We start from the raw sequence: 22,917 nt of genomic DNA on the forward strand, positions 1-22,917 counted from the left end.
TAAGGTATCAATATCCTACCAAAGTAACTGTTTCCTGGATGTTTCTGTAGGGCAAACCAGCACAAACTCCAGGGGTTCAAAAGTAATGGACTACTGTATTTCCTCACAGCTTTAATGAAAATCGGTAGTGTAGTGCTTCAGGAAAGAGTCTGTATTTAAAACTAGGGCTTGCTGAAACCAAAATATAGCATTTATTTTAACCTGTATCAAAACCTGTATTCTGTCTCCCCCTGCCGAATAGTTGTTATTATATTTCCTATAGCTGACACGCTAAAAAGAATTTGAAGGAAGTAAGACATAAAAAAAGTGATTATTCCATTATCTCGGCACTTTGCTAACAACAACACAACATTTCTTCCATTAATATTCACTATTGAGTGATTTAGTCAGTATTTTGGGTCACACACAGTTTCTGCCACTCCCAATTTTGATTTGATCCTGTTTACTGTGTTACTACAGTTCTGGTGCTTCCAATCTTGAAGCAAGGACACAACAGAAATATCATCCTTTCTCTTAGAGTATTAAAAATTTTCAACTGTGCAATAGGAATGGGAGGAACCTCTTAGGCTCCCCAGAAAATCCATGCCTACACCTTCCATTACATTGCAGTCAAATTCGGTAACTTTGGTTCTATCTCAATCTTTGTCTGATTAAATTGACTCTTTGTGAAGAAGTATGTCAGTGAATATAAACCCTTGTTATGTTTAATAATGGTCTTAGATTAATGCAATCCATTACTCTTTCAATTACCTTGCTACTTATAGTTATTGCGAAAGTTATGTGAATTAATTTTAGGTCATGGCTGTTTTCAGCTGATACTTTGGGGTAGATAGGATGCTCTCTGAAACCTTTTGTTCATTTTCAAATATTTTTTAATTACTAAAGCCAATATTTCTTCATTGATTTGTTACTTGTGATTATTACAACTGTTTAAGCAAATTAGTTTAGGGGTTTTTATTTTGTTTCAGTCTATTCCTTTGACATCACTTCAGCCCTCAAAATAGAACTTAACTGATGTACAGATTTTTGTGCTAGCATTTTGCACAGGAAGGAATTTCACACAGTACTACCAGTAATTTCCCTGATAGTATTCACAACCTGTAGCTATTGAATCGATGAGTGAAAGCTCTTGTTTGCTGAGTGCAGACTATATTCTAAAGCAGATGATAACATTTATTTTGTATGATTTAAAAGGCATTAAAAAACCTAATGAAGCTTGCACATATTATGTTAGTGATAGCAAAAAAAAAAAAGTTGATTCTTTGTACAATTTCAGAAGTGTTCTCTTGTATGATCTCCTTTTTCCAAATAACAGAGCATACTGAATCATAACGTGTCTGTAAAAAGTCAAATCTGAATCCATTAAGGAACTGCTCAGTAGAAGTTGGATATGCTTTAAAGCACACTAAATTTCATTCTGCAGAAGAAACAAAATATGATTCAGGAAAAGGAGAAGAGTCATAACATAAGTCTGGCATTTCTTAACCTAATTATACCTAAATTAATGTGAATTATACTTGATGTAATAAGTTATAGTCAGAAGAAAAATGTTTGCAGAGAACATTGTGAAGAATGTACTACTCCACATCTGTAGTCAATAGATTTAATGTTAGAAACTGTAAAACTAACTAAAAGTAGGAAGGTATAATAAACCCAAGGAACTGTGATCAAATGAATGCTGAAAAAAGCACATAGAAGGTATAAAATAATATTAATAATGTTGTCTTTAAATAGCCAAGTTATATTATAGATATGCTTCGGCTGAGTGTAGCTATGGAAGTAGAAACTTTAAATGAGCTAGTAGGATTTTCTTTTTGCTCTTCAGCAGCTTACAGTTAGCTCACAGATGGTTTCTGTCTCAAATCAGTTTAATCCAATTAACTCACCTCACTCTGTCCTATACTCACCTATAAGAATGCTTTTTTGGGCGAAAAACAGCTGCTTCTTCCTGCTGATGTTGGCATATGGAATATAGCAACAGCACTTCCTTTCACTCATCATGTGTCCATGGCTCTCAAGGTCAAAACTGCTGAAACCAAGGTAAAGGGAATTGAGTTTGTATAGTGTTGTATGTCACCAGGTAGTATTTAGAGAATTAGACAGCTACTGTGGGGCTTGGAAAAGCAGCTACTTATATTCTTACAGTGAGTGTTCTCCAATGTTCTCTTCCTAAAAAGTTAAATGAAAAGGACACCTTGTACTATAGTGCTGGTAGTAAGTACTGCAAAGTACATCTTACAAAAATATGTAAATATGTGGTGTAGTTCCATTTATGAGATATACTTCTTTGAAGTGTCTAATAAATTCTTACATTTAATGACACCAGTGTATTCCTAAAATGCTGTCTTTAAGTTGTTTCAACATATAATAAATGACTCTGTGGTTTTTAAGTTGTGGTTTTCGCTTTGAAATATTTGAGGGGCTAGAAAGGGAAAAAACAGTTTCAAAAGAAAATGTATTCTGAGATTTTAAAATTATATAACTTTAAATTTCTGTGGAAAGTTCAAATAAAAAATGAAGCAGAATATGATAAAACTGAAAAATTTTCAGAGGGTTTTCATTTTTATGTTATTCTTTTAAGAATAGATTCTTAGCACCGAGCTATGTGCACTTCCTTAGCTTACTCAACTGAGCAAAGCATGCTATACCTAATACATCACTACATCCCTAAAACAGGAACTAAGAATATTCTGGGTACAAAGAGAAGAATCTTGGGCCTTTGATGCCAAGGGAAGTTTGTTGCTAACTTCAAGAGAGGCTAGGAATTCACCTACTGTAATTAAAGGTCAACAGGTCATCGGCTCACAGGCATCCTTCAGCTCTGTGATTTTCACTTCAGTCCTGGCCTACCACTTTTATTACACTACAAATCTACATATAGAGCAGATACGGCTTCAAGGAGGCAGCTGCTACAGGAGGGGCAGCAGATAAAGGAGAATTACAGTAAATGTGCATCTGCTCAGCATAATGGAATGAAAATGATTCATACCAAAAATGTGCTGAAGACTGAACTTCCAATGCTTAGAGATGCTTTTCTGGGGGTAGGAGGTAGCATGGCTGCCAAACCTGCACGTGACATTGTAGTCAATCAACATCACGGTGACCATGGGGTGCACGGTCAAAAAGAATGGATCAAATGGGTTATTTGGTCAATTTTCATTTAGAATAGAGACTAAAGACAATGGAAATGGGAGAGCTGTATTTAGCCTTCAGACCAACCTGGCTGAAGGGATTAATCGTTCTTAGCTTTTGCTTTGTTTTTATGTAGGGAAAGAAGAAAATAGTAGGACCGTCCTGGACATTTACTTATTGACAAATATCAGTTTGTACAGGCATGATGGATTTCTCTCCTATTTTATTAGAAACTAAAGCTCCTTGATCTCTCTCCTTGTGGGAGATAGATGCACAATTCAATATTTATCACTTTACAATATTTAGCATATAAAAATAAGCAGTTTGATAAATTCACAGTACCCACCCTTCTGTCAATATCAGATGGTTCCATAAATGCATTATCTGCCACACAACCATTCAAAGAACTAAGGCCAGAAGTGAACTAATGCTAGAAATGTTTGAGTGAAGCTTCATCCAGAGAGGTATCTGGTTTTGCTTTGAAGAATCTATTATTTCCAAAGGCAGTTTGTTCCACAGGCTAATTGCCTTTGCAGTTAAAAATGTCCTTCATGCATCTTTTGAATTTGTCTAGCTATAACTTGCACCTGTTTACTTCTTGCAGCTTCTCTGATAGATTAAAGAGCCCTTAAATACCTGGTATTTTCTGCCTGCAAAGGTACTTATCCATCATAATCACATCAGCCTTCAGAGCTAAACAGATTGACCTCTTTATAGCTGTAGTCCTAATGAAAAAAAAAACCCACAACATTTCTAGCTATCAGCTCCCTTTTGTGCCTCTTCTCTGCACCTTCTAAATTTCTTAACCTACTTTAAAAATTACTGGTGCCGAAATGGATGCCACTTTGTCTTCCCAGTGCTATATTCAGAGGTATTTCTTCTTCCTTATTTCTATTCATAGTCTCCCACCTTAAAACCCAAAGTCTTAAGGGCTTGTTTTGTGTCACAATACTGCAAGAGAAGCTCATAAAAATGAGCTAGTATGAGCTAGTATGAGCTAATGCTCATCCACAGCCCTTCTCAGAGTCACTGCCTCCTTGAATAAGGGCTCCTTTTACCAGATTATAACAAACTAAATCAAAATGGAAATTGTGCTTCAGAGCTGGCTTATGTTTTACATTTTTCAGTGCAATCTTACCTGCCAACCAAGTTTAACTTAAAAATGGAGACTTAAAAAAATATTCTATAACTTTTATTTTCTTTTTTTTCTTTATTAATTTTGACTCTTTTGTCAAGAACATTATCCAATTTTATCCTCAAAATCTACAGCAGTGATAAGGGCACGCAAAACCCAGTTTCGATAAAAATACCTGAATAAAAGCAAATAAATAAAATGAGCAAGTATCTTTCAAACTTTGCAAAATGGAAATTATTTTTGAAACTTCACAATATTTTATACATTTGGGTTTTGGTTTCATTCCTTTAGTCTTAGTTGTTCTCCAAAGAAATCATCTTCCTTTTTAGTTACAAATATGCAATTATTATTTCTCCTACCTCAGTCTCTGTAACCAACCTATACACACATTTTACCTTTCTTCAGAATTGACTCCTATTCCTCTATTAGTTGTTACCTACTTTTTCTAGAATTCATTCCCACTGAAAATATGGTCACCATTCAAAGAGATATACACTGGCTTCTTCTGCACTGATATAATGCTTCACTATATGGGGTCCATACTCTCTGCTTGCCATTCTGATACACTAAAATATTGCATCCAGTCATCCATATTTTACTACTTCATTTATGCAGGGCCACTTTTAATGGATTTACTTCTGAATGAATACTTGTATTTGGAATATTTCATCATCTTAGTTTTCATTTTTCCATTTTAAATTTATTTTTGATCAACGTAGACAAGAAGTCTGGTAAAACATCAAAACTTCCAAACTCATCTGGTGTCAGCTCAAATCCATTGATCTCAGGGGAGATTCAGCATGGGATCTTGCAGGGCACATAAAAATGTGCAGGCTTAGGGCCCATGTTTACAGGTACAAGTGTATTTACCTAATAATGCAATCACTATAGTAATTATGTTCTGCTTGGATCATTATTGCATAATGGATCATAAATTGGAGATGTGTGGAGGTCTTACCAGAGGAATCAGGTAAAAACACATTGCTGGTTTCAAATATTTGATAGCCAAACTGAAGGAGGGCAAGACAATTCTTAACTCCTTACACGTGTAGTACGTGGACTAAGAATTTATACAACAGTCCACTCCTAAAATAGAACTGGAATGCTTTAATGGCAAAAGCAGAATGTTGCCAAAGATCCTTCCGTTCTAAAGCATCACGTAGCACAATATTAAAGATGGACAATAGGAAACTGGTAGCAGTTCTTTCTATGGTCATTGTCTTTCTCATGACTGTTTTCTATCTACATTGTTTCAGAGGAAAGTAAAAAGCAGAAGATGTGGGATGGAGGGGAGAGGCAGAGAAGAAAATGAGACAAAGAAACAGGAGTTAAACAAATGGCCATTGAAAGAGGAAAGATACAAAGAAGTTAAGAGAGAGGAAAGGAGAAATGACATTATAAAGCACTATCTAGAGTGAGGAAATATAAGACAATCTGGAGCCTATAGAAAAGAAAAACTGATTTTACTGACCACTTTACAGAATGTAGTAAACATCTTCAGTTTCATGTTCTGAAGCAAGCATACAATATTGCCAAAGCAGTTGCTCAAGTTTGATGTATAGACATGTCCAGTTCCGATGTCCCACGTTTCCCTTTAAAAAGATAAAACCCCAAATAATCATCTGGAATGTCATTATATTATCACAGAAAAACAGAAATTAAAGTGTTCTACATTGGCAAGACTATTATTATTATTACCAAATCATTTTAACCTTCAAAACATAATTTTACATTATACCTGTAGCAATGAATTCAAGTCCTAGGGTCTGCGTAAATCAGGAAGCCAACTTAGAAGATCAGAGATCTGTGATCAGAAATATGTTCACTTGAAAAGATCTCAAGGCATTTTATGAACTTTATGAGGTGAAAGCTAACAGGTTATTTTCTGGTTGCATTGCTTCTGAAACTTCAGTTTAGAAATGAAGACACTGAAATGGAATTAAAGAAATAACAATACCAAGGGATCTTAGAAAACATAAGGAAACATACATTCTTTGTATAATTCTGTATATAGTGTTTATCTTTTCTTAAAGATATAGTATTTGATCATAAGATAGTGGTTGCTTTATGAAACTCAGATTTTTGGGGGATTTTTTTCAATTTGGAGTTGGAATTAATTTAGAGTTAATTCACAAACAATTGAACTTCAAAAAATATGTACCAGGTATGCCGCATTACTTATTTAAGTTGTCTGCATCATTACCTTTGGAAGCACTGCAGTGACGTGTTTGCTAGAGGTTGAAAAACTTAACAGATACTGCTTTACAATTTTCTACATTTTATTTGTATTCAGTATCAACACACTTCCAAGGATGGCTTTTCTTTTAAGTTAAAAACTAGGCAAAAACTAGGTTAAAAACTCGTTAAGCATCTGGATGATCTTAAATTCTCAAGGTCTCCTGTGTAATAACTGTCAAGAAATGTACTTCTCATTCTCTGAACACTTATAAATTCAATAAATAGTTGGTATACAATAATATACAATAAAAACAGAGAACCAAGCATTATTACCACACACTAGGAGCTGAAAGGTACCAAAGAGCCTTTAGCAACTTTTATATAATCAGCAACAGCAAAAATTCTGTCTAAATATTTTCTTTTATATTTTTTTTCACTTTATGATTAATATAAATCTGGAATTTTTTTCTAACAATTATGTACCTAATGTAAACATGGAATTAGGTTTTACCCTCTTTTTCCCTTTTGCAGGTTGTTCTGGTGAACCTGTTGATATGCACGGTAGTTTTCTACACTGTTTACTATGTGGTCCTATCTGTGTGCTTCGCAGTATTCAAGTAAGATTTCCTTGTCTTTAGTCTAATATGATGGAACACTACAACTGGACATAATGGGTAAAGCCAGGACCCTGTAGAGGCAGCATCCAGACTGGAGGCATCCAGTCCCAGTTGTGCTGTGAATATGCTTTTCAAATTCAGTTGAATTGTTGCACCTGAACCTTTGTTCAAGTGCACAAATTGGCAAACGGAGACTCAAAACTAATATAAAATGTTAGTTCTAATCTACTTCCTTGCACTTGCACCATGTACATAAATGAATGTAAGAGGAAAGATGACATTAAAAAAGGAAAAGAAAGATTTTTATAGTTGATAAAAAAGACAAATTATATTGTCTTAGGAAGTTGATTATCATGTATAGTGCCAGACTTGTCTGAAATAAAAGTGGAGATCATGGACACTGTGTGCAAGGACAAGACCACAACACACAATGGGATGTAGAGAAATTGTAAAAGCCCAGAGTATTCCATAAGAAATCATATTTAAAAGCAGCTATAATATACAATATAATCACTACGACATTACTGGAAATGTCTGGTTAAATTTATTAATTCTATTTCCACAGGATTAAAATGTTGGATGGTTTGGCACCTTTTGATTTTAAGACAAATCCCTCATGGATAAACCCATATTATTTAGGTAACTGAAGTTTGTTTGTCTCTCTTTCCTCGGTCAAGAAAATAGATCATATCTGTATGTAAACTTGTCTTCTTTATAGACAGTATATTAAAGCGGTTTTAGTAATACTAATGATTTCTGTATTTTAACTACACTGCATTTAAATGCTTATTACTCTTGCCAGCACTTCTCATTTCTGTATTGCTAATTATCATTCAAGTGATTGTTAGGCTTTTCCTTGAGTTGTTCTTCTGATCTTGCATCATCAGAAGAAAAGATGTTGCTTTGCCAGGATGCTTCATTTTCACTGCAGAACAATTATCTGTTGTCCGTAAATTTCCTCCACAAAGTTGTTAAATTTAATTTTCATACTGCAGCAAATTTCTTATGAATCATTGGATCCAGATCTGAACAATAGGTCACATTCAACTAATGGAAATTTTGCTTTGGTAATGCTTGAATATAGTGGGCATTAAAATTTCAGGGTTTGATTGCAGCTCAATCCCTAAACATATCTTTATATACCGTAATACAAAATTCTGCATTTTTGTCTGAGGGTCTAAAAATACATTATTTTTCTCAAAATGTCATTCCTAAAAAATTGCATGCATACATGAAATTTTACCAGATTTGTAACCTATTTTACAAAGGCAAGACATGTCATCTGTCAGTAAAGTAAGTAAAGCTCAAAAGTAACTTGGTTAAGTCATCAGGTTAAAAAGAGTAATAGAAATGCATGGATATTTGTACTGTGTCAATACTGATTTCAGATGAAGAAAGAACATTTCTGTTGTATCAGTGAAAAAGAAAAATGAAATCATATTCTATTAGAATTACTTTTCAGGGCCCTAATGTAATTACTGTATCTCAATATGATGATTTTTTTTCCCAAAAGTTTTATCAGCTAGTTTGATGCAGCATGTTTATATGACAAAGACAGCAACTATATCATGCAACTGGTTACTATTCCACTCTCTTTTCTGTCCACCCAATGAACTAACGTGGAATAACAAAACATAACAAGATCTCTTTAAAATCTATGGGCACGGAGACAGAACAAAGGTCTCTGAATGATGTTGCAAATGAGAATTATTTTACTCGAGTGTCTCACTCATGCCTGTTAAAAACTGAATTTTGTCTTTAAAAGACAACCTCAAAATAAAAATGGAAGTCAGCTCAGAACTGAGGTATCATTACTGGCCTAGTTTTGTAAAAAATTTTACAGAGCATCTGTCTACACTAAGCATACTTCTTAAATTAAAAAATTATTGACATAATTTAAAGGGATTCATCATGAAATATAATAAACTAAAAATACTGAAATGCATTGTCAAACATTAAATTTCTTCAAGTGTTATTTCCCACTTTCCTAACTACATAGTTTTTTTCCAGTTATCTTTTTCTTATTTTTTACATTTTTTTAAAACTGCTGGGTGAAGGATCCATAATACAGTAGGACTTAATTGACCCTATAAGAAAAGAATAAAATTGAAAGGCACAAAATGCTGCAAAATGTATAAATTAAATGCAGTGAAAAAATAACAATGGTCTCTCTACTCTCAGATACAGTAATCTTAGGTATTACATTATTGTAACACTAAAAAAAAAAAAATCCATTAGAAATGTTACTTTTGTATGCCTGTGGACTTAAAAAGAAGAACAAAATGCATTTAGGTGGAAAAGTACATGAATTCCAAATGCGTAATTATGGCCTGTTGTGTGGGGACTCAGGACTACAGCTAGAAGAGGCATCACGTGTTTTCCGTTCAACCCCCTGCTATTCCAGGTAGCCACCCAGCAAAAAGTCAGACTTTGCCCTAAAAGTGATTATTTTTTGATCCCGTTATCCATAACAGCAAGTAAAGAAGGTGACAGCTACGCGCCACTCCATTGCTGTGTCGAAGAATACAGCTCAGCAAATGAGGCTGGTGGCACGGCGTGGCTGGGCACCCTCCAGAGGAAGCACCAGGGGACAGGAATGCACCATTTTGTCACCGAGAGAAGGAATTTTCTTGATCAGATAACTTTAATAGTCTCTTTTTGGCAGCATAATTTAGCTATTAGCACTTTGCTGGTAATCCCCACGCATGGTTCAACACAGCACAGAGCTAGCTGCTGAATGACAGGCATGGTGGCAGCATGGTAGCTGTGGCAGCCTTGCTATCAGCACTGGGAAAAGGCAGGCTCCTGCTTGTGTGCACCATGAGATCCACAGAGACAAACGGCCTCTGCTCACCTTGCAGGCCCTCTGCTCTATCTCCCCTTCTATGTCTTGTCTTTAAATTGTTCCGAGATATATATGTGTATTCTGGTATACACGATACATGATGCAATGAAGTCCACAGGGAGAAAGTTCTTACCAAACATAGCCCCTTAGCCACACAATTCTGTTTTGGATGAGAAAAATTTGATCTGTGTTAGTATCGACCAAATATATTTGGCACCATATGCAGGGTGTGGATGGCCCCTAATTAAAATTTCCTCACCATCTCTCCTCTAGGCTATATAAACTGTTCATAATCTTGTCACGGGTCATAATACTGAAAATGCTCATGTTTTTATATAAAATATATAACATTTTAAAGTCTATAGGCAAATCAGGTCACAACCCATGCAGATGTCTGTGGCAAAATTAGAAATCAACTTTACAGTGAAAACATTAGTTAATATCTGATCCTGTAAAAAAAAAAATGCATGACTATCTCAGACATTTTAACTTCCTATTGCTATCATGTTGAATATGACAAAAAGCCTTTCAAAACTGTGTTTGGTGTAAATAGTCTATTTTCATTTACAGTACTTGTGATATCATTGGAAATAACTTTCTTCATTTGTGGTCTGCTGTTTGCCCTGGTTGTGGAAGAATGGGTTTGGGATTATTCTGTAACAGTTACTATTATTCATATCATCATAACTTCAGTCGGTAAGTCAGCTTACAGCTAAATACATACATGGTATCACAAATTGAAGGACAATCAACTATGATTCAGCTACTCTATTACTGGAATAAATTAATTTTTCCTTAAAGCTAAATAAATACATATCTCTAATATCCATTTGACTCATCCATGTGTTTAAATCCTGCCATTCAAAACTCAATTCTGTTTTTGTTGCAGAATTTTAAACCACTATTTTCTTGTAAAAAAAAAAAAAAAAATCAGAGTTTTACTTTGTAAACTAACAGTTCCTATGAAACAGGTCCAACCTAGGTACAATTTCAGCATCTGGGAGGTGTGTTTTTCTCTAAAACAAGAAATTAATAGTTGTCCATGTCCTGACACTTTAAGATCTACTCATTAACACTTCAGCTCTAGTTCAGAGTAAAAATGAGGCTTGTTCCAGCAAAGCCCATTCAAAGTTTTTAAGTCAGATAAATTGAACTAAATCTCATTGAGGACAATAAAGCATTTTACCATCAAAGCTTTTTTTTTTTTTTTTTTTTTTTTTTTTTTCCCTGAAACTCTTCCCCTCAAAGAAAAGAAAAGGAAAAGCATTGGTGGCTGTAAATGAGACTCATCATCACTTTTTGCCAGCACCTGGTAACCTGCTCCCTCTTCTCATGCTGTTTATCAGAATGCTGCTATGTCTGATTAGGAAATATATTTTAACCTCATCTTGCCAGAGCCTCCCTACTACATAATAATTCATCTTCCATTTTCCAATGCCTTGTCCATTTGTCTTTGAGCACTTTACACAGATATGGATTCCCCAGTTCCCATTACAAGTTAAGCCAGAGACCAACAGAGACCTCATCTTAAACAATTAAGCATAATTTCTCATCTACTGAATTTGATTTCCTGGAATTTAAGCTACTATATTTCTTATTAATAACTTTTGTATTTAAATCAAGGAATTTACACATACTACAACAAAAACCGCTTTATATAATTTATACAGTGAGGTATCTTCTAACATTATATTAGAGGATGCATTTTGATGTCCAAACAACCCCAGATTTGTTATTGTTTTGTTCAGATGACCAACCAAAGCTCTGCTGGCTGGCTCTGAGCTGCTGGCGTATGCACTGTGCCTCCCACCCCACTTTACTACCGCTGCAGTCCCGTCAGCATTTTTGGGGGGGGCAATATTGGGTCATATCATGGCGCTGCAGCTGATCATACGGTGGGGATGTGGGTCGGCTTGTGAGAGCCAAGGGCAAGTGCCTGGCCCAGGAGAGAGCACGCCGCGCAGTAGTGCTCGCTCGCGGCGCGCAGCCCCAGCCCGGCTGTCACGCACCGCATCACCCATTAAACTGAAAATGTCGGGCAGCTTGATTTATTTGGGTTGCTGCGATATGTAGGCACTCTACCAGGGAATCGGTGTCTCTGTTGTGCTAAACCATGGACACGTAAGCAATATAAAAGGTATTTCTTCTGCAGAGAGTCTAAGAGCTCTGCTTAGCACACACTTACTGGGTTTAAGACTTGCCTTCCAGTGGGATCGCTCACCAGGCTAAGCTTAATGGTATGGCCAATTATCTGAATGATCAGGACCTAAATATGCCTCTTCAATTTCAATAAATGTAAAGTATATCAAATATGAAACATAACTAAGCAGATCTTTGATAACATAATGTAATGTTCTCATGTCCCCATCCTTATTATTTAAAACTTTATGTTTCTCTTTTTCTTCTCCTTGCAGTTATGTCTGAATTCCCCCTGATGTTACACTGGTGGCTGGCATTAGGTATAATTACATTCCTTAAAGTTTAAATTGTTAGACTCTGTGTAGAAAATTAGTATTTGCAGTATAAGTTTTTTCTATTAAATGTATGTTGTCTCACTAATTTCAGAATTGTCAACATTTAAAGAAGAAATATATGCTTTTCATTTAGACTTCTTTTAATGGCATTGGGCTAATATTTGCCTTGCCTTAAAAAAAAAATCCTGTTTTAAGACCAGAACAGACTCAGTTTATGTTAATATTACTAAAAAACAACAGAAACCCTCACATTCTTGAAATAAATCATGATTAAGTCCTGACTGATCAAACTATTTCACTTAATTCAGGTGTCAAAAAGACAGTTGTCCAAACTACTCTTCCTTGGTATTTTTTATAATCAATGGACAGAAACAGGCTACTTCAGAAGTAATTTTTATAAACACTGTGCACAGGTACTTATGATATCTGACATAAATCCCAGTCATCACATTTCATTAGAGTGAATGGTAAACCTACATTTCTTCATGCTTAATTTTCTGTAAAAGTAAAAGCATAGCTTTGTACTAGAATATATTAGCTTGTAAAATAATTGAGAGAAAAGGACTGGCTTATGTGCTTCTTTATTATGTGATGGGTAACAAAGATCAACAGCTGCAGTAAATTCCTAAATGACAGGGACTGGCAAATAAATTCCCTGTCCTACAACAGGTTTTGCATGAGCTCCTTCTGGGGCCGATATCTTTGTAGGTGGTTAAAGTATTGAGCAAAATGTTTAAGTAGAGAGGCCTTTTTTTAAAAATTGAAGATAAAGAGAATGTCTGCTTAAAGTTTTATCATAACATTTTCATTCCACTCTAAAAAGTATTATAAAACAGTCTTATATTTTCTTTCAGGATCTGGAGTAATTTCGATGACTTGTGGAGGACAGATTTTGGCATACTGCTTGTTCAAAGACAACTTCATTTACCCAATTCTAGATGATTTTTGAAAAGGAAAATTAGAACTTGCCTGTTTATTTATATGAACTCTATGGTTTCATTAACACCATAATGAAAATGAAGTTAGCAACTGCCTAATTGTAAGTCTAACGTTTATCTTACCAGACCTTGTCTATCTTACATTTGTTTGCAATGTCGATGTCATCACTTAGAGCTGTCGTATGTACATTTTCCATTAAACAAAAAGTTGGATACACTCTCTCTTTTTTAAAAACAAATGAACCATAAGGAGGATAAGAGCAATGATGCAAAACCCTTGGAAAATCCTACAAGGACAAGGTAAAAACAGATTTTAATTTAATGTTTTCAGGGTGCTTGTTATCTATTGTATTTTATGAAATGCTGACTCTAATTTAGGCTGGAGCCTGACCTCTTACAAGCGCTGCAAAACTGTAAAGTCACCGTATCTGGCATAAATCACTGTAGGTTTAAAGCAGTCTTTACAGGCAAACCCCTGGGAAAGAAGAATCTCTGAACATCACATAGCTCTGCATCTCTTCCTATCTTAAAGCTCTCACCTAGAAGCTGCCTAAGACAAGGGCAGGCAGATGTACAGTCCCCAATGTTTGGTTGACCCCCTTGCTTCCAAGGATGCTACAGATGACTTTTCTATAATAGCTTCAGGCCATTTTCTCTTTCGCTAATGATCCATTTAAGGTCTGGCTGTGCTGGAACAAGGAAAAGCAAATGCTACCAACAGCCACATTTTAACTTAGCCCTTTCTCTATCCCCCAGCTGCAAGTGGATAATGCCAAAGTGTGAGTTTATGGCAATTAAAACAACAAATAAACCACAGTAGTGGCTTCAAGTAACTTTGTCTCTTTAATCATAATAAAGTTGTAACAGAAAAATTGCTAGGAAGGCAACTTCATCTTAAATACGACACCAGTGATTCGATTTCAACTACAGTTTTCTTCGGAGAGCAAGACTGGATTGCTGTTTGCACAGGAGTGCTAAATGTTGCATCTACCTTAATCTTATTCAACATATAATGCCTCTGAAGGATCTGTCCCCTGTTGATCTAATAAAACATTTTAAAATTTATTGTAAGTTTTACAGTTTTCAAATAAGTTTCAATACTGGAAGAACATATACAGTGAGAAGCATGTTTCAGAAGACTCCTAAAAGAATGAGTTTGTCTCTTATGAATGATAGATATGTAACTCATTTTAGAGACAAACCAGGTATGTAAATCCATAGCACTGAACAGACATAGACTTTACAAGTTGTTCAGTGTAACACGCTACGTACTGAAGTCAGCAGAGATAATTCAAGAGAGTGAATTAACTGACCTGCACTGATCACTGGCCTGAATCATGGACTGTTTATAGTTTGATGGATTTGTCTCGCCAGAAACATTAGTGTGCAGATAACTGACTGGTATTATGTGTTTGAAAAATATTTGCACATTTCTTCCAGATTCATTTCAGTTCAGAACTATAAAAAAGGATGGGAAGGAAGTACCATCTAAAGCAAATTCATACCTCTGTCCTCGTCCTCACACAGTTTGTGTGTGTAGGTTGTGTGCCATGTGGCAGAACACGAGTGGATTAGATATAAAGTTAATCCATGGGTGGAACAAGTTTCTATTCTTAACCTGACAGGATTTTCCTCTATGTGTGTCAGCCCAGCTGCATCTTCTACAAGCTCTGTTGCCCAGCCCAGACATTTTTAACTTTTGTTTTCTATTTAAAACCTTAAATCACCAGCAAGAGATCCCTTCAGACTAATATGGATAGTGCTTTAGTCCCAGGATTTCTCCAAAGCATGTACAATTAGGCCAATGCTAGAAAAACAATCACAGCAAGAACTCTATTGAGGACTAAAAGCCTGAGTCCTGCTATTAGAGTCATTAGTTTTTGCATGACTTTCAGATATTGAATGGTGAGCCAATTTCAACGTTATTTATTTCATCTTTTCCATCATTTCTATGTTGAGCAACAATGAAAATTATCACACATAATATAGTTTAAAGTAGTTAAAGTTCATATTGTACAACTAAATATTAATCATGGAAGCAATAGGAGCTATATCTGTGTGGGCATTACTTGTTTAGAGGCCTTCAGAGATAATATCTAACACTGTGTGATTTCTATCTGATACACCAATATGGTACTTTTTAATATGACAAACCTGGCTGTTTCTGGAACAATAATAAGGTGATCCACCTGGGCAATTTGCATGTGACTAATTGATAACAGTCAAGATGCAGGTGGGAAAAAAGAGTTGCTGGAGGAAAAGAAGCACAGTGTATGTGTTTCACAACAGACCTGCCAAAAACTACAAGAAAAGACTGCTACAGGAAGCAAAAGGAAAACAGAGAAAATATCAACAGGGACGTGTGTCTGAAAAAAACACACAGTGAAAGCAAGAAACGAGAAGACATAAATGGACAAAATCAGTGAAAGAAATAAAAATTTGCTGACTGTAGCACTGGAGTCTCAAGACATGAGACTCGTATGCCACTTGTACACCTCAAACTGTTTTTCTGCTGATGTATACATGACTCCAGGAAAGGTGGTCTCTACATCCATAATCTGTGTTTACCAGCACAATCTGTGCCTGTGGCTCCTGCCCTGGGATTTTCAGAATTCATTGCTCTCTAACTCAGCCAGGCACAGGAATATTGCCCAATTTAATTGGTGTGGGCTTGGTGTTATTAATACAGGCTAGTAGTCACAAGTTTGAACAGGTATCGGTGGGCGTATAGACAGTCTAGAAAATATTGCAAGCAGGTGGAGACTTTATCCACTTCCAGACAGAGTTTGCAGGGAAGGTTAGAAGTTGCAAGCATAAGGTACAGAAATCAATTAAATAGTATACAAATGGCATACCTTAATAATACCATACTTAGAGTAATTTTAAGGTTTTCTTTCCAGAGGCAAGAGACTCCTTTTCATCATATCCAACCACACTACTGACAGATTATAGTTCTCCTCAATTCAGCCCTCTCTCTAAATGGCTCTGGATTCATTCTTGTTCCAAACAGTGAAGTGTCTTATGTGTAACAAAGAACATGAGTGAAATGCGTTTTTTTTTTAGACTCTAAGATTCCTAGGCTAACAGCACTGCTTCCAATGTAATGTCAAAGTGTAAACCAATTCAAAAGTTGTTCTGGGACCAACAAACTGACTCAAACATGTAAAAACAGACAAATATTAAACTATGACTTACAGACAATGCAATGATTTTTAGTTGGCATTTTTGTAAAAATACAGGTTTAAACACTTATAATCTCCCAGTGAAATAAAGAGCTGGTATTCAAATGAAGCCCATAATTCTTCCACCTCTGTAAATTGCTTGATCAACATTTCCAACTCTTTTGTATTCAAACTTTAAAAAGCAAGCCAAACAAAACCCTACAGTACTCCTTATTTCTGTATTCCTAAAAATACCAACAAGTGCTGCACGAACAAATACAGAAAACACATTATGAATAATACTAGATCACCAGGAATGGGTAGATGAGTCACCTGGCTGTAGTCTGCTATGTTAGATATTCATGCACAGGATTCCTGTGGCCCATGGTCTTTTGATTACAGATACTCATCGTGACCAAGTGAGCTTCATTAAACTGAGAAAAGATGTGAATGCCTTATGCATTCTTCATTCCATCATCTGCTACGTATGTTGTCACATCATAAAGTTAGATCCTGGCTAATCTTCTCAGGTATTTAAAGCTTTATTTAAATATTTTTGTATCTTCCAAATGTGACTGACTTAGAATATTTATTTCTTGGCTTAAGATCCTGTGTAATGATCCATCTGCTCAGTAATTGCTAATACTCTATTCTCTCTTTTTTGTGAGCTAATCATGGCCCCAGACAGCACGTACTCTCACATTAGATGTCAGGGAGGATAAAGGTCTTAGGAATGGTTATAAAATTTGATGGTGTAATTAATACCTTTATTATTGGCTTTAAACCTTTTAGTGTGAGACTATGATTTTAAGATGCAGACCTATGTCCCAACCTCTCCTCTGCTCAGGGAGAATGATACAGATCCCTTCAGAGTGCCCCTTCAGATGCACCAGGATAAGTATGCCTACGTCGTAGGGCAGGCATGCTCTGTGATGGACTTACATCCTACTCCATTAATTCTCCAGTTCAGGGGACCAACTTAATACCTTGCAGACATCTCCCAGTTCATACCATCGGGTTTCCTCTGCCAACAAGGGTGAAAGAAGGGAAAGATGCGTGTCTGGATGTCATCCTGACATGTAGCTGTAGCATGGGATTGGCTTGGTTTGTGGATTTGCGAAGTGACTCTAGGACATCAACTATGGACAACCAAACTCTGAGGAAAGGCCTTGGTCCCAATCTTTTAAAGTTGCCTATCCTTAGAAAATAGTCACAATCAAATATAAGGATGATGGTTGAAACTGGAGCCTGTAAGAGATATGCAAGGTACTTTCAGTCTCTTGCTGTCATTGTTCTAAATCAGAGATAGTCACACCCTGGCCATTACTGTTCCATCTTTTCTAGTGAAAATGAATCTTAATATGAAATTATTTGCTATGGATTTGTAAACAAAGGGTCCACTCCTGCTTCCAACAGCAAAGAGCCTGTTGTCTCCATAGGAGCAATACTCTATCAAAGGACCACTCATATGTACCCAGACCTTCTCTCAGAGCAATCTTGTTACCAGATTTTCAGTATGAAAGGGAGAAGCATTTAAATAAGACATGGATGATGGCAAATTTCTCAAATACATTAAGAATTTAGAATTAGCAATTTCTTAGAAGTCTTCAGACCCCTTTGGACTGAAATTACATCTACATCAGCAGCTTTCAAAATACTCTGAAAAAGTGCTTTGATTCACTTCACAAACCTTGATAGAGGACCACACAATGATGTATCATTAAAAATGACAAAAAGGATCAATGTGTTTGATATCTCATATGGTATTAACTGAAATAAATTGTAAATATTGGCCAAATTATATGAGTAAATTCAACAGCAAATCATATTTACATTAATTTGAATTTAGTATATTTAAAATTAATCTGAATTCTAAGGAATCTTTTTAACACTACTTCACTGGAAAATTACAGTGAATCCTACAAAAATGAGGAGTATTCCTTAGTACATTCCCAGGAGAGAGAAGGGCAGGCAGTGAGTGGCAAAGGTGGAGGAATGAGCGTGTTTCATGAATGTAGCTGCTTCAATATCCAAGGAAAATGAAAGAGAACTTCAAGGATATGGACCAATTTACCTATCTGGGAATAACTTTCCATTCTAAGAGGAGATGTGCTGGAAACTAGGTCCTGGCAAAATCTTTCAGTAAATCATTGATACACAGAAATTCATTTTAAGACAGCCAGAATCATCTGTGAACACAGTTAATTGAGTTTTGCTTGAAAAAGATAAAAGGTGAACAGCATCAGTACGTGTTTGTTTCAGTCCCATTAGATTTCAGTGGCCCAGGCTGGACTCGCAAGGGTGCCAGCAAGACGAGAACGAGAGGGCTGCAATGACAGTGGATACATTCCAATCTAAAGCATTAAACACTCTAGATTGAACTTATCAGTCAATTATTTGGTATGCTGTATTTTCCAGCAGTTTTTTAAGCATGCTTTAGAAATAAATTTTAGTTCCTGAACCACTGCCGTTGAATCATATAAAGAGAAATGCAACTTGTAATTGAAAAGCAACTACTGTTTTCCATTGTTAAGAAATGAAACAACATTGCATCTTCAGGTTTTGAGCAAATAAAATCAATTTTGATGAAACACAGTGTTGCATTAAACAGAGATTTTCTCACAAAAATCTGTTTAGACCAGAAGGTATTTTTACTGAAAAAAATGTTTTTTCCCAAATGATAATGTTTCGTACCTTATTTGTTGTATGTATTTTTAGAATGTGTTATGTATCACTAGATAACACTTGCAGACTGTTCCAGTTGCCGAGGTAACTATGTTATTTTAATGATCAGTGGAGAGGATCATTATGTAAAACACTATGTTAATTTCAAACACAGAAAATTGATGTCTTGCTGTTACCTTGAAGCTGCATCTTTTTTTTTTTTTTTTTTTTTTCCCACAAAGTGCCTTTTCCCATGGAAATTAATGGTATGGATAAGTGCTCAACATGCTTTTCATACTGATTCAGGTTGGCTTTAGAGGCAAATGCAAAAATGACACCTGACAACCAACTAATGGTAGATGAACAAATTTCAAATCACCAGTTTGTACAGAAATAGTATAGGAAAACTTGTTCCATAAATTCTTAACTAATATACAAGGACAATTGGCAGAAATTTTAGGAAGGCACATATCTTAATTTTTTAACTTTGAAATATATTAGTGTTTAGTTAAGGAAAGCAAATTACAAAGTGCGTGTAAGTATTGTTTGTGATTAAGTATGCATAAGTATTGTCCATGATACCGATCACCTGATGAAGAGATTAAAAAACTGACATTAAACTTTTGCTGCTTTAATTATATATCTACTAGATTACTAATTATACCAGCAGTACAAATGCCGTGAATTTGTGATTTTATTGCAATCATAAATGCTCTTTCCGAGGCTTCAGTGAGAACCGTGCTAATGTTAGTAGTTCATGGTGTGTTTCTGTCCTCAAACCTGCTTTCTCCATCAATAAAAAATCTGTACATTTCAAAATTATCAAAACTAGGTCTCACACAAATTCTAGGGCTCTTAATGACAATTGCTGCTTTAGCACACCAGCCTCACAAATACAAATTGTCTCAGGCTACCAAATGCAACTCAGTTTTGTCACCAGAATCTTTTGTCTCTTCTCTGGAGTTCTGCCTACGGATTGCATTAAACTATGAACGCTTCATTCTCTAGGTGGAACTGGATGCTTTTATGTGTTAGAACATGATATGCTCAAGACATCTGAGAACTCCTGTATCCTCCTGACACTTCATCATAATCACCTGATCCATTTTAGAGTCAGTGAACTCTTCTGACAATACTCAAAGTGCATTTTGATGGAGACTATTTATACGGACTGTACCTTTTCATTCCACGGAGCTTATTCGAATCTTTTCCCAAGGATTTCCTCTGCAGGCAAAGCTCTGACTTCAAAAGGCAGTAGCTTTCTCAAACTCTTTACCCATTACACCTATTACACTGGCCGTCTTCTATTTCAACCTTACTACCCTGACATGATTTTCAAACATGCTGAGGTTTGCCAATTTGTATACATCCCAGTGAGGACTGCAAGCTGAAAATGTGAGTGTGAAAAAACAGAATTGTATTAAATCAACTAGATAGTGTAAAAAGAACATACAACGATACAGCTGGGAATAAGCCATCTATTAACAAAGAGGATTAGGAGTTAACTTCCCCCTTCCAACAGTTTATGCCTCACTTATCCACTATGTGAGACCAAATACCTTATCCTGGAAAGTTTTGCTTTCATCCTTAGCATGGTGAAAATAGTGGGCTAAATTTTCAATCCTTGGAATGATTTAAAACTTTCTGACGGATAGCTTTCTGCTAGAAAATGCTGATTACACAAAATCTAGGAAAAATATTATTTTTGTAGAAATTTGTTGATCAAATAATCAAAACATGTTATTCTGTTGACTATTGAAATACACCAGAACGTTATGTAAAAAAATGAAAGTCAAATAACAGAATAAAGCGAAGTAATACTGAAACAAAACTCCTAAAGTGTATGCTTTATTTCAATCATTTTGATAGGTCCTTTTAGAGACAGTAAAAAAGAATTTTCAGAATTTTTGTTTCATGTAAAGTTTAAATTCTTGCAGGGAAAAAAATAAAAAATAGATCAATTTTTAGTCTCATTTTTATTAAGATGATACATACATTTCGGGGAGCAAGCACTCTGAATTATAGCAGCATCATTAGATCACAGCTCCATCACAGTTTAAATTTTTTTGCAAACAAATTTATCATATGAATAAATACAAGCATAGAATTAACAAGTAAAGATTAGTTAAGGAATGCTAGTGAGAAATAACATTACAAGAAGAAATAGGAAAAGGGGGGTCATTAAAAACAAAAAAGAAGCCAGCTGTGTTAAACCTGCTAGAGATGATGGAGCAGAGTTGTAAATGATGTAGAGAGCAACACAGAGCATGAGAACAAGATAGCAAGTGAAGAACATGTATTTTTGAGCTCTAATTGACATGAGCTGAGAAATACAGTTCGTAGAGAAAGAACTTATATAGAGTAAAATAATGACATTAATGAAAACAACAAGCTTGACAATACGGGATATAAAACCATATGCACAATGGGCCAGAAATATTCACATTGCAGCATTTATTCACTACCAAAAAAAAAAAAATTAACTATCTACATAATCACTTGTATGTTCACAGAATCTCTGTATTCCATCTGATTCATCTACAAAAACTTAACACACTTTTCTCACAAGTCTGATACTGTCAAGAATGTGCAGATAGAAGGGATTAAGAGACCACAACAAACTATAAACTGAGTTAAAATTCTGCCTATGGACATTTCCAATCAGTTCTTCCTAGAAAAACAGAAATAAAATTTACAGTAGCCAGCTTGTTTCAAGAGGGTACAGTGTGAATAGTGACTTGCAGGTACAACTTCCTAATTTGTATCAAATATTTAAGTTGTATCTTTGTGGCACCACTTACTTCTAAACTATTCAGTCTCCAAATACTTCCTGGTGAACTGGAAACATTTTGTATACTGTGCCTTCTCTTAGTTTCTAAATTTCAGTAATTTGAATGTTATCAACACAATGAAATGCTTCATTAGATTAAGTCATTAAAACTTAACACTCTGAGTCAGAAAATACAGAATACATTTCTGTTTGCAACCTTTCTTCATACAAGTTAATGTCTGCATGATAATTATCTTTGAATTACATTTATTATGTATTACTTTTTTGAGAGTCTTGCCTGGTTCAGTGCCCAGGGTGGATGCACAAGAAGGGGAGAATAAGCCTGAAGGGATATTCTTCTCAATTTGGAGTGAACCAGCAACTAAGTAATTAATAATCATAGATTTGAAAACCTGGAGTTACTGCTCCGATCATCCGCCCTATGATCACCCAGGCTGATCTCCACAGGAACCAAGACCACGTAATGTTCTCCATAACCCCAATCAAACGGATTATTTACATGTGGTTTATGTGAGGAAGTCATCCGTCGCAGAGTGAAACTTCAGGAGAGCCAAGATTCAGTAGTGCTTTATATAAACCGTCTCAGCACCCTTACGGTAACACAAAAGGTGTTTCATTGTTCCCAGCCTGAATTTGTCTAGTTTCTGCTAGTTCTGCAGCCCTTCGGTTCTTCTTAAGTCTTCGGTAGATGTCAGAGCCTCCCGTTATGACACAGCCTCCTGCGTGGGCGCTTACACACACACCATCACCCCATCGCCTCTTTTCCCCGCGTCCTCCGCGGAGCCCAGCGGGGGTTTCGTGGGGCCGGGGGGGGTGCCCAGACCCTCCCCGCCGGGCAGCCCGCGCCACGGCGCGCAGCCACCGCGCCGCTCCCAGCCGCCCCACGCGCGGGGACGGGACCGTCCTTCCTACGCCCGTGGGGACCTCCCACCCTCGCAGCCGCCGGCCCGGGCCCTCCCGCACCGCAGCTCTCGGGGGAGCG

The 22,917-nt window shown here is 36.1% G+C and overlaps 2 protein-coding genes across 6 annotated transcripts in view; one reads left to right on the plus strand and one right to left on the minus strand.

Moving 5' to 3' along the window:
• L3MBTL3 (L3MBTL histone methyl-lysine binding protein 3) overlaps positions 1 to 3,110 on the minus strand; it is a 110,592-nt gene extending 107,482 nt beyond the window's left edge. For 2 of the 3 annotated variants that reach the window (XM_042795708.1, XM_042795707.1), the window contains exons 1-2: positions 2,990 to 3,110; positions 1,908 to 2,026 (exon numbers count right to left, since the gene is read on the minus strand). The gene's annotated coding sequence lies outside the window, so the exon portion shown is untranslated. Of the gene's footprint in view, positions 1 to 1,907; positions 2,030 to 2,989 lie in introns of all 3 variants that reach the window. The other variant, XM_042795709.1, reaches the window with a different exon arrangement.
• On the plus strand, positions 1,909 to 20,963 carry TMEM244 (transmembrane protein 244). Of its 3 annotated transcripts, none has more exons than XR_004405711.2 (7): positions 1,909 to 2,040; positions 6,977 to 7,062; positions 7,628 to 7,701; positions 10,478 to 10,603; positions 12,322 to 12,366; positions 13,236 to 13,420; positions 20,153 to 20,963. XR_004405711.2 is itself a non-coding variant. In XM_032983168.2 (6 exons), the coding sequence occupies exons 1-6, from the start codon at positions 2,008 to 2,010 to the stop codon at positions 13,328 to 13,330; spliced, it is 459 nt and encodes a 152-aa protein (XP_032839059.1). In that variant the 5' UTR covers positions 1,909 to 2,007; the 3' UTR covers positions 13,331 to 14,384. The 3 variants fall into 3 exon arrangements, 1 of the variants encoding a protein (XP_032839059.1); XR_004405712.2 differs by lacking the exon at positions 20,153 to 20,963 and adding an exon at positions 16,883 to 19,285; XM_032983168.2 differs by lacking the exon at positions 20,153 to 20,963 and having other exon boundaries at positions 13,236 to 14,384.
• Positions 20,964 to 22,917: the final 1,954 nt, after the last annotated feature.

The sequence above is a fragment of the Tyto alba genome, unplaced genomic scaffold (assembly GCF_018691265.1).
Source record: "Tyto alba isolate M040663 unplaced genomic scaffold, T.alba_DEE_v4.0 Super-Scaffold_22, whole genome shotgun sequence".
Taxonomy (NCBI): domain Eukaryota; kingdom Metazoa; phylum Chordata; class Aves; order Strigiformes; family Tytonidae; genus Tyto; species Tyto alba.